Source organism: Nelumbo lutea, chromosome 1 (assembly GCF_056320005.1).
Source record: "Nelumbo lutea isolate HS-2025 chromosome 1, American lotus-T2T, whole genome shotgun sequence".
NCBI classification, from domain to species: Eukaryota; Viridiplantae; Streptophyta; class Magnoliopsida; order Proteales; family Nelumbonaceae; genus Nelumbo; species Nelumbo lutea.
This window is the reverse complement of record NC_142684.1, coordinates 163,416,347-163,429,407: the sequence shown is the minus strand read 5'-3', so window position 1 is coordinate 163,429,407 and position 13,061 is coordinate 163,416,347. Positions and strand designations below refer to the sequence as shown.

The following is a 13,061-nucleotide window of genomic DNA, read 5'->3' as shown; positions in this document are numbered from 1 at the left end:
TATTGTGGTCAATAGAGGAATATTTTTTGTAGAGAATAAAATAAAGGTAAAATATAAAAACCTCTCCTATGGTTTCATTTTCACAAAAACCACCCTTGCAGTATTGAAAAGACCTGCAGTTACCTCCCTTTTTTATTGTCTCGTTAGTTTTTCAAAAGTACTAATTTTACCATTACATCTATCAATTTATATAAATATTTACTAAAATACCCCTAAAAGAAATTTTCACTTCAACATCTCCAAATTAGATTGAAAAGAATAAAGTAATTTTACTCTATAAAAATGTTAGATCTAGTGAAGCTTAAAGAGCAAATCTGGCATTTTAAATTATATTGAAAGATTTTCTAATAAATTGTAAGGGTAATTTCATAACTTTTTTTACGAGGGTAATTTCATAGTTTTGAAGTGGTCATTATTGAAACAAAGACGGAAAAAATGTAACTGCAGGGAGGTTTTATGAAAGTGAAACTTTAAAGAAAGGTTTTTTCGGATTTTCAGAAACTTCATAGGAGATTTTTATATTTTGTCAGAAAAATGAAAAGGAGATGTTTAAATAAATTTTACCATTTAAAAAGATAGCCAATCCAGTGTTAATTCATCAAAATTTACAGGGATTCTCACTTCCCATTGATCAAATCGTTAAAGTTGTTCAGCTATCATACCCTCCGACATCGTAGAAATTGCCTAATATAACAATGAATCAATTTAACATGACATGGGCAGAAGCCGCACAACGGAAAGTGACGGAACCACCAGAGTTTACGGTTAACTGTAACGGCGACCACAACCTTGACAGAGCCGCCTAATGACCATGACGTTGGAGTGTTCCAAAACTAACCTCTCTCTCTCTCCATCTCAGATGAGCTCTTCTCTTGGCAGTTGGTATCAGTTACAGGGTCCAAAATGTGGTTTGCTTTAGTGCTTTAAAGATGGATTCTTTTTAGCTTTTATTTTTCTTTCCAACTAGGCATTCGGTAGGGGGTCCCTTTTGTGGGGGGTTTAATGGAGCTTTCTTATGTGTTGTGATGATTGCGGTGATGGGTTTTCTTCCTTCTGTACAGTCAAGGATCTGAAGTTTTCTGGGTTAGTGAAGATGAAGGATCTCCCCGGAACACCTGGGACTTTGACTGGCCTTATTCTTCGAATTTCACAGTGTTTGTTCGCGGTTGGTTCGATCATTTCAATGGCCACTGCATCAACCTTCTTCAATTCTACTGCTTTCTGGTATTTGACTCTTCCGAATTGTACACCTTTTCCCCCTTCATCCCCATCTTAAGTTTGATGGAGCTTCTTAACTTTGACTTTCTTTATGAAAAGGCTAATCCTTCAGCTAATTAAAACTTCTCATTCAAATGTTTATTCGATTTCTCACCTCAGAAAGGCCTTCTATGTTTGTCCGTTTTGTTTTAAGTGGTATAATTGATCTTGATCCTAAGTTTACCTTTTCATCCTGAGTGTATGGAAATTTTTAACAGAGCAGAGGGAGAAAAGTGGGGAAACTTTGGTCTAATAAGATTTGGTGTCATCTTTATAGTGCCCTTTGGATGTTTCAGTGGTTAGTGGTTAAATCTATAAAAAAATCAACGTTTATTGTTTTTTGGATATGATAACATTATGATTAATGTTTAGTAGATGAAGGCAGGATTGAATTCCAGTTCTGGGATTTGACTTTACTTACTTGATTTTACTACATCTTCCATTCTTACTAGAAATCTCCCAGAATTTTACTACTTTCGACATAATCACCCATCTAGGTAGATAAGTAGATACTCTTTTCTGGGTAAGAAGATAAATAGATACTTTTGATATCACTACTTATCTTATTGACTTCTGTTTGTGAACTGCACTTCTGAGGGAGAAACAATTTCACAACATTTTCTTTGATGTGAGGCTTTTACATGTTTTGGGTCCTTGATCCCATTTTATTAGTGAGCTTTGTTTCTCCATATTTCTTGGAAATTTTTTATCCATCTCTTTTGCTAACCAACAACCCTAAAAAGAAATCCAATCCACTATCATTTGTTTTTCCTCCTTTTTTGGCAATACAGGGGGAAGAAGGAAATTCTCATTTGTTTCCAACTTCAAGCACTTAAGGTTTTACTTGGTTTGATCCCATGATCTATTCCTTCTAAAAAGATATTTCAGTGGGTTATGTTTTGTTCGTTGAAGAGCCTCCTTAAAAGGTGTTTATTATCTTTGGACATAGATCACTGAGGGAAGAAGGAAAGTTTTCTTGGACCAGCTGACCAGGCATGCTATTGCTCTGTTCCTTTTCTGAAACAATTCAATAAGAAGTTCCAGTTTGTTAACTTATCCTCATAAAGCATCTTTCTTGCACATGCAGTGAAGCCTGACTTGATGAAAGTGAAGAAATAATGATTTACCATCAGCCCAACATTGTTTTTTTAAGATAAAAACACAGACATTTTTCTGTTTTCTCTATTATATTTCTAGCTCTTGTTTAGTACAACATCCTAAATGTTACAAGGCCCTAAGGCGGCAAAGAGTTTGACAAGTGTATGATGGAATATAAAATGCCTATCAAATCATACCTGAAGTGATTCCCATTTTCCTATTATGGAAATTGTTGAGAAACAGAAAATTCTCTAAACATTTGTAGTTGAACTATCAAACCACTGTTCACTGGTCCATTTTCTGTTGATGATTAGTGTTTGTGTAAGAAATTAAAGGTCATTAAGGAATTACATGCTTGAGAAATTGAAGTTTTGAGAATAAAGGGAAATTAAGAACCAGTGAGAATGGAAAATGTGGTAAGGCATCACATCAATTCTTCCCAAATATGACTCCATAGATGGATGGATAGAATAATAATTAAGACATTGGCATTTCTAATATAATACTAAAGGATGCATAAAGTGTATGGGGCACTATGGAAACTAGCAGGAAATATCCTCACTTGATGATAACTGTACATCCTCCTTTGCTGATGATGTTACTTCAAAAGTGGAAAAGCTGTAACGATCTTTTATTTGAAATCCAAATGAGAAGGGGAAATTATTACTGTGTTTGATATGAAAATTATTTTATAACCAATTTGCTAGGCATTTGATATGTAGGAGATTATTGACCAAAACTATTGTCCAGAAAGAAGACTAGTAAAGCAATGTATTTATTACTTTGTATTTGATATCCAAATTATCTTACAACTAATTTGCTTTAAAGTGATTCCAAGCCTTGTAAAAAGGACATTACCTAATGTTGGTCCCAGCCATCTGGAGTCTCGGGAGGGGTAGACTGAATACATTCCTAACCTTTGGCAATTTTTTTTTTTTTCACAAAGCGGCTGCTTTCAGACTTGTACCAATGTTCTCACACTTCCCAGCCCGATATTGCACCAATACACCAAGTAATGGCCCATGATTTCAATCCATGTATGACATAAAAATTATTCTTGGAAAAACTGAATAAAAACTGTTGATCTTTAACAAGGATAAAGCTGCAATATTCTTGTGATCACATTGGGAATAATAAAGTTCATTTGTCAATGTTTTAAATGGTCAACATTCTACTGAAAATGTGAAGGATGATCGTAGAAAAAAGGGTTATTGTCAATAATAAAGTTAATTTGTCAATGTTTTAAGGGCTAGTGCTTGTCATACTCTAAAGTATGATGCGAAACTTAATTGCAGCATGGGAGTCTGATAATTAAAATGCAATTTTCTTAAAAAATGCAATTTAGGTCTAGATGGATTTGGCTTTCAGTAATCATTATGAGGATCTTTGAAAGATGCCTTGTATGATTTGTCTTTAATGGTTTTACAAGTTCATTTGAATGGATATAAAACTTGAAAGTTGAAACAGTTCACGAAGGGGTGGAAGTAATATCAGAAGTCCTCAGTTTTAACTTCAAGGGTTGTATTTGAGTACTGTAATAATTGGGAAAATATCTGCACTCTATCCATAAATGATTCAGATAACATGTTTTTTAAATTGACTACTGGTATCCAGTCAAGAATAGTTGTATTTATTTTATTTGGTCCCACTCTTTCTCATTGTGAAGAGTTGTCTTAGGTAGAAAGAGCAGACTGGTTCTTAATGTTTCTTAGTAAACCAGTGAAACTTATATTTTAAATGAAATAAGATTTGAAAATATTGTGTGAATAATTAGGCTTGAATGACCTGTTTTTTCTATTCCAGCAGAACATGTTTTTATATACAATTGGAGTCCTAAACGTTAGGACTTGTTCCCTATTTTAAAAGAGAAAATCTTGCCTAATCTATTCTAAATAAGGAAACAATTATATAGATAATTACACCTGATCTGTAGCCTAATTTATAGCTACTTTACAGCAAAGAATCCCAACACTCCCCCTCAAGCTGGGTTGTAAATATTTATCATACCCAGCTTGCAACTAAGATCTTCAAAATGCGCCCTTGGAAGTACTTTAGTTAGGATATCGGCAGTCTGAAGATTAGAAGGAATATAAACAGGCTTGATTACTTTCCCTTCTATCTTTTCTCTGATAAAATGCTGATCTATTTCCACATGCTTGGTTCGGTCATGATGAACTGGATTTATTAGCAATATTGATGGCAGATTGACTATCACACAGTAGCTGGATTGTTCCCTCAGAAGGTATCTTCAATTCGGCTAATACTCTTTTCACCCAAATTCCTTCACAAATACCATGAGTCATCGCTCGAAATTCTGCTTCTGCACTACTCCTAGCCACCACAGCTTGCTTTTTACTTCTCCATGTTGTCAAATTTCCCCAAACATAGGTACAATATCCAGAAGTGTATCGTCTATCTGTGATTGAGCCTGCCCAGTCTGCATCAGAATACAATTTCACTTCCCTACTTGAGTTTTTTTCTGAATAACAGTCCCTTTCCTGGAGTCATTTTCAAGTATCTCAAGATTCTGTACACCGCTGTCATGTGTTCTTCAGTAGGGTTGTTCATGAACTGACTAACAACACTTATTGAGAATGCTATGCCAGGCCTAGTATGTGAGAGATAGATCAACTTCCATACAAGCCTTTGATATCTTCCCTTATCTATAGGAGCACTTTCTTTATTTGAACCAAGTTTGGTAGTGTAGTCCATAGGTGTCTCTGCAGGTTTACACCCAAGCATACATGTTTCTTTAAGAAGATCTAGTACATACTTACTTTGAAAAACTGCAATGCCCCGCTTAGACCCAGCCACTTCCATTCCCAAGAAGTATGTGAGTTTACCTAGGTCCTTGATCTCAAACTCTCTAGTAAGAAATTCTTTGACTCTTGGAAACTCCTCAGCATAATCCCCTGTTAGAACAATATCATCAACATAGACAATCAACGCAGAAATCAATCCTTCTAAAGAATGTTTGACAAACATTGTATGATCAGACTGTCCCTGTATATACTCATTACTCTTCATAACTCTGGTAAACCTCTCAAACCAAGCTCGGGGTGATTGTTTGAGACCATAAAGTGACTTCTTTAGTCTACAAATTTTGTTGATGTTTGATGAGTTGTATAGTCCCTGAGGAATGTCCATATAGACATCCTCTTCTAGGTTCCCGTTCAAGAATGCATTCTTGACATCTAGTTGATGGAGGGGCCAATCCAAATTTGCTGCAAGAGAGAGAAGTATCCGAATAGTGTTGAGTTTTGCAACCAGAGCAAAGGTCTCCTCATAATCTATGCCATAGGATTGAGTAAATCCCTTAGCTACCAACCGAGCCTTGTATCTCTCAATACTACCATCTGCCTTTGTTTTTACAGTGAAGATCCACTTGCACCCAATCACATTCTTTCCATGAGGCAAATCAGTAATTTCCCAAGTACCATTCTTCACTAGAGTATTAACTTCTTCATTAACAGCCTTCTTCCATTCTAGGATAGCCATGGATTCTTGGATTGAATCAGGAATGGAGATAGAATTGATTTTGCTGGTGAACGCTTGGTAAGATGAAGATAGTCCCTCATAATCCACATAGTTGCCAATAGGGTACAATTGCCTACTTCTGCATTCTCTCACCCCTTTCCTAAGTGCAATGGGTAGGTTCTCATTGGAATTATCATGGTCACTTAAACTAGTACCTGCAAAATTTTCCTCCACAGTCTATAAGTCAGATGTAGGGATTTTTACCTCGGGTTCAGATGTTGGCAGTATCTATGAATCTGCTTAGAGTCTCTGATTCCTTCGGTTCTCCCCTTTTTCTGTGATAGACAATTATCTCGGGAAATTCAGAATCAGTTGATTTCGGTTCAGGTTCAATTTGGACACTTGGAGAAGGTGTTTCAGGTGTTTCCGGTGTTTATGGTGTGCAATCTATGCTATCCAAGAAAAACTGATATTCTTGTGGTTGACTTTGACTAGAACTCTCCCCCTGAATATCAGTTTTGGGGTAATAGTGTTTGGTTTCAAAAAATGTGACATCCATGGTGTGATAGAACTTTTGGTTGTTAGGACAAAAGCATTTGTAACCCTTTTGGTTGGGAGAGTACCCTATAAAGATACATTTGGTGGATCGAGAGTCAAGCTTGGTTCGATGTTGTTGATGGATATGCACAAACACAGTACGCCCAAATATTTTTAGCGGAAGAGAGGAAATCGGCCGGCTTTGAGGAAAGTGTTGTAAAAATACTTGATTTGGAGTGGAAAAATCTAGTACTTTGGATGGAAGTCGATTGATTAGGTATGCTGCTGTAAGTATAGCCTCACCCCAAAAACGTTTTGGAACATTGGATGAAAACAACAGAGACCTGGCAATGTCCAGAAGGTGTCTATTCTTTCTCTCGGCTATCCCATTTTGCTGAGGGGTATCTACACAGGAACTTTGGTGTATGATTCCCTCAGCTGATAGATATGAGCCAAGACTAGAGTTAAAAAACTCTCTTCCATTGTCAGTTCTAAGTATTTGAATAGAAGTTTGAAATTGATTTTTAATCATTGTTTTGAAATTCTTAAATATTTGAGGAACTTCTGATTTATTTTTTCATAAGAAAAATCCATGTGAGTTGTGTGTGATCATCTATGAAAGAGATGAACCACCGAGCTCCTGTGACATTTGGAACTTGAGATGGACCGCACACATCACTGTGGATCATAGAAAAATGTTTCTATGCTTTGTATGGCTGAATTGGGTATGAAATGCGAGAGTGTTTTGCAAATTGACAAATTTCACACTGAAAAGAACTAGCACTTTCATTTCTGAATAAGCTTGGGAAAAGTTTGGATAAGTACATAAAACTTGGGTGACCTAACCTGTAATGCCACACCATCACCAACCTCTCACTCTCACTTTTCAACTCACTAACAGACACACAAGAATTACTATGACAAGAAATAGGTTCACTCACTCCTAGATGAGATTGTCTTACAGAATCCGGTTGAACCTCAAGATGATTGAGCCCAGCATGACTCCTAGCACTACCAATCATCCTCCCGAAGTCAAATCCTGAAATTCATAGACATAAGGAGAAAAATTAGCTATACAGTCAAGATCTTGGGTAATTTTGTTTATGGAGAGTAGGTTGCAGTCTAGATTAGGAACATATAGAACAAATTTGAGTATTATGTCCCTGGATACCACAACCGAACCAGTTCCTTCAACTTTTTCCAAAGAACCATCTGCAATTCTAACTGTGAGAGTTTCATTACAAGGAGAATATGTGGAAAACTCGCCTATCTCCTGTCATGTGATCGGAAGCACTAGAGTCTACAATCCAAGGTTTATAGTGCTCTTGTTTTACAGCCAAAGCCTTAAGAAAGTTACCTTTTTGAGCTATGGAACCTGACCCAACAACTGGTGGATTTTGCTGTGATTGCAGCAGCCTTCTCAGTCCATCAAATTGCTCTTTGCTAAAATTTGCAAGTTGCTCTGAACTGCCAGCCATGTTGCCTCGAATTTCCTTCTCGGCTGCTGTCTTTGGCTTCCAATCAGCAGGTTTTCCATGGAGTTTCCAGCAGGTTTCTTTGGTATGACCAGGGCGGCGGCAATGTTCACACCATGGCCTTCCCCCTTTGCGTGGCTGCTGCTGGTTTCGGGCATCCAAGGCTGATGACTCACCACCAGCAGCTGATTTTTCCATCCCCAGCATCAAATGACGTCTACTTTCTTCCCTTCGGACCTCAGAGAATGCTTCATGTAAGCTTGGCAGCGGTTTTGTGCTAAATATCCTTCCTCTTACAGCATCAAGACTTGAATTTAGTCCCAAGCAAAATTTGTAGACCCACTTATTCTCAATTATCTTCTTGTAATGTTTGAGATCAGCGGTAGCATCCCAGGAATATTTTTCAAAAGCGTCCAGTTGCTTCCAGCTTTGATGGAGTTTGTTGTAATACTCGGTCACAGATAAATCACCTTGTCGGAAATCATGCAAGACGCCCTCAATTGTCACCAGTTCGGGGGTGTTGTCTTTGTGAGAATAAGTGTCTTTCGCAGCCTCCCAGATCTCTGCAGCTGTTTCATATAGGAGAAAATTTTCTCCTATGTGTGGCTCCATGGAATTTACTTTTTCTTTTCTTTTTTATTATGCATGCCCTCCGCAGTTTTAACCGCCTTAATGGTCTTAGTGATTTCTAAGGATACTGCAACTTTTAGTATTTTAGCCTTTTTAATAAGGAAACCTAGAGATGCGTGTATCATACATTCTAAGAACTGAGGATGATAGTGTCTGTAGTTTTGCACCAGTTAGCCTTATAGGAGATTGTGAGTTATCAAATTTGTGTTCTTTTCTCCTAATTTTACTTCTTTTTTCTTCCCTTTTAAGCAGAGGAAAGTGGATAGGATGAAGTTGGGTAGCATGAATGGAAACTTTTATGCATAGTTCTGAAGAAGAGTAACAGGAATTCCATATTGGTTTTCAAAAGGATAAAATGATGAAGCTGGAGCAAACGATTTTTAAGATTTCTTTTTCCATGATGGATATATTCCCTGTAGGTTTTGTATTTCCTTCCATTTGAGTCAGGTGGTAGACATGCTTTACTGACAGGGAAAACACCATTTTGCTGATTTGCTGCTCTAGTTAGCAATTGTACATCTTAGCTATTCAAGAATTTCTTTTTGGTCTGAAAATACCTAGAGTACAAGTGATTTACTTATGTGTAAAGCCATTTCTGCATCAAAAGAAAAAAAAATGGTTTGGATAACTCCTTGAAGCAATGAAGTGGTTTGTCTAGTATTTTCTTCCTTGACTGCATATCTTAGATGGATGCTTCTAGATTACTTTGATACAGATTGCACTTTCTATCTAGAAGTTGCAGCAGTGGCATCTTGAAAATTTCATACTATCAATCCTACAGACCAGTGTAGTCAAGGCATCAGGAGAATCAGATGATTAGTTGGTTAAACAGTTGCTCAGGGTCAGGCTTCACCCAGACAAAAACCATGCTTTGCCTAGCTGACAAGAAGTTAGAAATATTTAAAATCCTAATATTGTAGGTAAATAAAAATAATTTTAGTTTTCTTTCTTATCTTTCATCTTCACCTTGTTCTTAGTCTCTACACTGGTCAGACCTGAACTTCTGAGAGTGTTCCTTGTATGCATTATTGTTCCAGCGACCACCTAATTTTGATAAAAGGGATACCCCTTCTTTGCAAACAGAACTACCCTATTTAACAATCAAAAGAAAACTTTAATAGGCGTCCTTCATATTGGTTTTAGTATTTTCATCAAAGGAGAACCAAATTACTCACCTTATTGAACTATACTAATATAAAAATGAATATTTTTTTGTTATTATATAAATTGTACCAAGCATAAGTTTATTTGATATTGCCTTAGTTTGGTATTGTTGACAGTCTAATAGCCACTTACCACTACGTCTAACACAATAGTGATTCTGTCTAGGCAAGTCAATTGTCTATGTCACATTTTAAGTGCATTGATGCAATTTTTCTTATAGAAGGAACTTGGGGTGCTTCAAATCTCCAAATTTTACCTCATACTTTCCTTCTTTATGTCAAATTGGTTATTAGTTGGGATAAGGCTTGTATGGTGATAATGTCAAATTGGTTATTCTGTTCTTATCTTGTAAACTTGGGTGCAAATATTATCTTCTCTCACCTAGGGGTGAGCAAGAAAAACCAAAAAACGTACTGAACCATACTGATGAAACCGAACTGAAAATTCCAGTTAACCGAACCGGGTATTTTTAAAAAGTCAAAGGTACTAGTTTTGTTTCGGTTAACCAATATAGAAAACTGGCGGCTAACCGAACCAACCAGTTTACATGTATTTCTATATATTTTATGTATATTATATATTTTTTATATTTTCTATATATTATAAATTAATAAATATGCAGTATATATATAACTATGTATTTATAATATATAATATATTATTTATTATTTAAAATATTATATTATATATTTCTAGTTCTTTTATTATATATTGTATATTTTTTATAATATGTACTATAAATATAGAAAAGCCGAAAAACCGATGGTTAACCAAACGGCTTCAGTTCGGTTTCGCTTACCAGTTTTCCAAAAACCGGTAATACCGGTTCAGTTTCAAAAATAGGCCCATGGTGAACCGTGAGAACCCCTACTCTCACCGGCATAGTCCTCAACATTTCTTATGGGAATTATTCATGGTTTTATTATTTTCAAAATACTGTTCTTTACTAGTATCATAGCACAATACTGTTCATTTTTGTATGTAGAGTTTTTAATCATGTTTGTACTCTAAATTGTCCTTTGCAGCTACCTGATAGCTTCAATGGGCTTGCAAGTCATTTGGAGCTTTGGGCTTGCACTATTGGATGCATATGCCTTGGCAAGAAAGAAGATCCTTCACAATATTATTTTGGTCAGCCTCTTCGTGGTTGGGGATTGGGTTGGTCTCCCTTAAACTTTCTAATGTTTCTTTGTTCTTCTATTAAGCCCATTGTCTTGTGTTTCTATTTGGGAAATTATGTTATGGTCTTGAATGAATTATTACAGGTTACAGCTACATTGTCTCTTGCAGCAGCATCCTCTGCAGCAGGGATAACAGTTTTATACTCCAGAGACTTGGGAGGCTGCAGGGTGCAAGATTGCCCAAAATTCCAGATGTCGGTCTGCCTGGCCTTTTTGAGCTGGATAATGATTGAGATGTCATCTCTTATCATGTTTTGGCTTCTGGCTGCAGGTTAGGTCTTCTTTCAATTGCTTCCATCTTCAGCTAAGATTCATTGTTGATCAGGGAAATTGATATTTTCATAAAGAAATTGAACCCTTGTTCCAATTAGAAAAGAGGAGAAAAAAGAAATAGGACAAGGATATTCTTCTTAAGTTTGTCTTGCATGGTCTCCCCCAAAATTCAAAAAATGGGTGTACAAATGGAAACATCTCTAAAACAGAGTTGGAAAATGATGAAGAGAAAAGGTTTGAAGCCTATCAGCAAGATTGGTTATCTGGAAAACTGATTTCTGATGGAGAAGCATCAAAACTGTAGACTTGACAACATTTGAAAAATTAAGTGGCTGAATGTATTGAAAATTCAATCTCTGTTGATAGGTCTCAGTGAGCTTGTAATTTTGATGAAGTTTTTGGTTAACAGGAATCAATTACTGTTCACATGTATTTGGCTAACAGTAAAAGAGTTCTTCTTGGAATCGGTTTTGGAGTTTTGACATTTAAGTAGAGCTTTCATCTTTCATATTAGCAAAATATTTAATATACAAAAGATAAACCAAAGAACTATTTGTGGTTGTTTGTGTGTTGTTGATCAATTATTAACTTTTTTTTTTTATTCTTTGTGGTGGGGGGGATGGAGACTGGTACAATAGCACTCTGGGAAAATAACTCTTGAAGTATACTTGTATTTTTCTCTATTATTTAACATTTTGAAGAACATGCTAATCAAAACCATAGTGAAGAACAGATAATTTCTCATATGTAAGCACAAGGTAAAACCACATGATGAGGGCAGATTTGGCCCTCCAGTAAAATTGTGACACGTGGCACCTCGTGACAACTAGGAAAACACCTAGCCAACAAACTTACAAAGTTGGTGACCCACCTGGGCACCAGTCTGGCCGGCCTGGCGCGACCTGTGCGCGGCCTGAGCGGGCGGCCTAGCGCGCGGCCTGAGCAAACTGTGCAAGGCCTGCGCGACTTGGCCGACCTGGACCAGCCTAGCGCATGATCCGGCCAAGGTGCCAGCTTGACGACCTGATCAAGACACTGACCCACCGACTGACACAGGCGCCAGCTTGACGACCTGATCTAGACACTGACCCACCGACTGACACAGGCGCCGACTTGATGACCTGGCCTAGACACTGACCCGCCGACTGACACAGGCGCCAGCTTGATGACCTGATCTAGACACTGACCCGCCGACTGACACAGGCGCCGACCTGACGACCTGGCCTAGACACTGACCCGCCGACTGACGCAGGCACCCCTCTTGACAACCCGGCCCAGGCGCCGACCTGGCTGCTTGACACAAGCGCCAGCCTGACGACCTCGAGGAGTTCACCACCGTACCCCGGTTCTGACAGGATGCGACGAGTTTTACCGTTTGGAGGCTTTTCACCCACCTAACCCGCGAGGACTCTGGTATATAAAGACCTCACCCCCCAAAGGGGAGGGGGATGAAAAAGAAAGGGAAGTAACCCTGCTCTCTAGCTCTCTCATATTATCTTCAAAGCTCTCTACAATAAGAGTGCTAACTTAGGCATCGGAGAGCCCCCACCGGGAAAGTACCCCCGGGACCTCTGATTCAGTTCTCGCAGGTCCTTCAGCTTCCGCCGCCTACGAAGAGGAGGAAAAGATGCAGTTCTTGGAAGTCCCTCAGCTCCCCACACCTACAAGGAGGAGGAAGAGATGGAGTTCTCGGAGGTCCCTCGGCTCCCGCCACCTACAAGGAGGAGGAAAAGATGGAGTTCTCGCAGGTCTCTCAGCTCCCACCACCTACAAAGAGGAGGAGAAGATGAAGTTCTCGCAGGTCTCTCAGCTCCCGCCACCTACAAAGAGGAGGAGAAGATGAAGTTCTCGCAGGTCCCTCATCTCCCGCAGCCTACAAAGGAAAGAAGACCACCTCATGCTGAGGGCAGTCGGATTGCGCCGCACCAGGGAGCTCCAACATTCTCTTAAGGCATCGGCCGCCTAGTAG

General features: G+C 38.2%; 1 protein-coding gene across 3 annotated transcripts; it reads left to right on the top strand.

Annotated features, from left to right (window-relative positions):
- Positions 1-686: 686 nt before the first annotated feature.
- LOC148878852 (CASP-like protein 5B3) lies at positions 687-11,638 on the top strand. Of its 3 annotated transcripts, none has more exons than XM_088960216.1 (5): positions 865-1,224; positions 2,049-2,094; positions 2,207-2,250; positions 10,664-10,796; positions 10,904-11,638. In XM_088960216.1, the coding sequence occupies exons 1-5, from the start codon at positions 1,016-1,018 to the stop codon at positions 11,093-11,095; spliced, it is 624 nt and encodes a 207-aa protein (XP_088816342.1). In that variant the 5' UTR covers positions 865-1,015; the 3' UTR covers positions 11,096-11,638. The 3 variants fall into 3 exon arrangements, with proteins under 3 accessions (XP_088816343.1, XP_088816342.1, XP_088816344.1); XM_088960218.1 differs by having other exon boundaries at positions 10,929-11,169; XM_088960217.1 differs by lacking the exons at positions 2,049-2,094; positions 2,207-2,250 and having other exon boundaries at positions 687-1,224.
- Positions 11,639-13,061: the final 1,423 nt, after the last annotated feature.

Bases quoted from the DNA above. Each gene is read 5' to 3' on its own strand.
- LOC148878852 (XM_088960216.1), top strand. From the start codon at position 1,016: ATGTGTTGTGATGATTGCGGTGATGGGTTTTCTTCCTTCTGTACAGTC. The intron at 1,225-2,048 runs GTATTTGACTCT...TTGGCAATACAG, and splicing joins TTCAATTCTACTGCTTTCTG to GGGGAAGAAGGAAATTCTCA. The intron at 2,251-10,663 runs GCATGCTATTGC...TGTCCTTTGCAG, and splicing joins TTCTTGGACCAGCTGACCAG to CTACCTGATAGCTTCAATGG.